The sequence below is a fragment of the Coenobita brevimanus genome, chromosome 104 (assembly GCF_032717465.1).
Source record: "Coenobita brevimanus isolate Jiangsu-jjx chromosome 104, ASM3271746v2, whole genome shotgun sequence".
NCBI lineage: Eukaryota > Metazoa > Arthropoda > Malacostraca > Decapoda > Coenobitidae > Coenobita > Coenobita brevimanus.
The window spans coordinates 17,980,386-17,981,878 of NC_137057.1; the positions used below are offsets into that span (position 1 = coordinate 17,980,386).

Sequence of the window (1,493 nt, forward strand, 5' to 3'; positions counted from 1 at the left end):
GGTGTGGAGTTACGTGGAGAGACAGACTGACAAATGAGGAAGTGAAGGAGCGTTGTGGTGTGGAGTTACGCGGAGAGACAGACTGGCATATGAGGAAGTGAAGGAGCGTTGTGGTGTGGATGTGGATGTGATAGAACGCGTTAGGAGAAACACACTGAGGTGGTTTGGCCATGTGGAGAGGATGGAGAGTGAGAGACTGACGAGGAGAGTGTATGTGAATAAGGTGGAGGGGGGGAAGGGGGAGAGAGGGACCAGTTCCTAGTACTTGTTTTCCAGTTACATCCAAAAACCTATAAAATTAGTCTATTCCCGGATTTACCGAAACCGCTAAAGGTACCCACTTAAAATTTTTGTGGGACATAGCCAAGGTTGAGGAGCAGGTCTGGACTGACTATGGGCAAATTTGGGCCAGTAGTTTCTAAGATTGGCCAGGGGTTAATGGAAAGTAGTTTGGGGTCATTGAGTGCACAATTCAAAAAAGATATATATATATATAGAATTGAGCTACACTCACCAAACTTGGCATATTTATAGAACTTGATATGTTATGCATGGCTGCCAAGTATGAATGACCTTGACCCAAAACTCAAGGTCACAGCCAAGGTCAAAGTTCAAAATTTGCTTCCTTTTATGTACTGAGGTCATATTCACAAAAGGGATGACCTTGGCGTGTGGTGAGTTATAGAAATTGCTAATGGCAGTTCACTTTTTATTATTATTATTATTATTATTATTATTATTGTTATTATTATTATCATTGTTGTTGTTGTTGTTGTTAATGTTATCATTATTATTATTATTATTATTATTATTATTATTATTGCTAGTAGTAGTAGTAGCAGTAGTAGTTGTAGTAGCTGTAGTAGCAGTAGTAGTAGAACTATTGTTATTATTAACATTAGTAGTAGTATTGCTGTTGTTATTATTATTATTATTATTATTATTATTATCTCTTTCCCCCCTCCTCCTCTTCCTCTTCCTCCTCCTCCTCCTTCTTCTTCCTCTTCCTCTTCCTCCTCCTCCTCCTCCTCAGTGACCTGCCGCGCGGGGGACACTTCGCCGCCATGGAGGAGCCCAAGCTACTGGCAGACGACATTATCAACTTCATCAGCAGAGTGGAGGAGAGGAGCAGACGCCAGCAGACGCAGACACAGGCCCGATAGCAGGGAGGAGGAGGAGGAGGAGGAGGAGGAGGTTGATGATGATGATACGAAGAAATAATGAAGAATGAAGAGGAGGAGGAGGAGGAGGAGGAAGAGGAGGAGGAGGAAGAAGAGGAGGAGGAGGAAGAAGAGGAGGAGGAGGAGGAGGAAGAAGAAGAGGAGGAGGAAGAAGAAGAGGAGGAGGAAGAAGAAGAAGAGGAGGAGGAAGAAGAAGAAGGAGGAGGAAGAAGAAGAGGAGGAGGAGGAGGAAGAAGAGGAGGAGGAGGAAGAAGAAGAGGAGGAAGAAGAAGAAGAGGAGGAGGAGGAAGAAGAGGAGGAGGAGGAAGAAGA

At 43.9% G+C, this 1,493-nt stretch overlaps 1 protein-coding gene across 1 annotated transcript in view; it reads left to right on the forward strand.

Moving 5' to 3' along the window:
- Positions 1 to 1,163, forward strand: part of LOC145416032 (juvenile hormone epoxide hydrolase 1-like) — a 13,225-nt gene extending 12,062 nt beyond the window's left edge. The window contains exon 11 of the mRNA XM_080285132.1: positions 1,034 to 1,163. Coding sequence (XP_080141258.1) covers positions 1,034 to 1,163 — 130 coding nt within the window. The remainder of the gene's footprint in view (positions 1 to 1,033) is intronic.
- Positions 1,164 to 1,493: the final 330 nt, after the last annotated feature.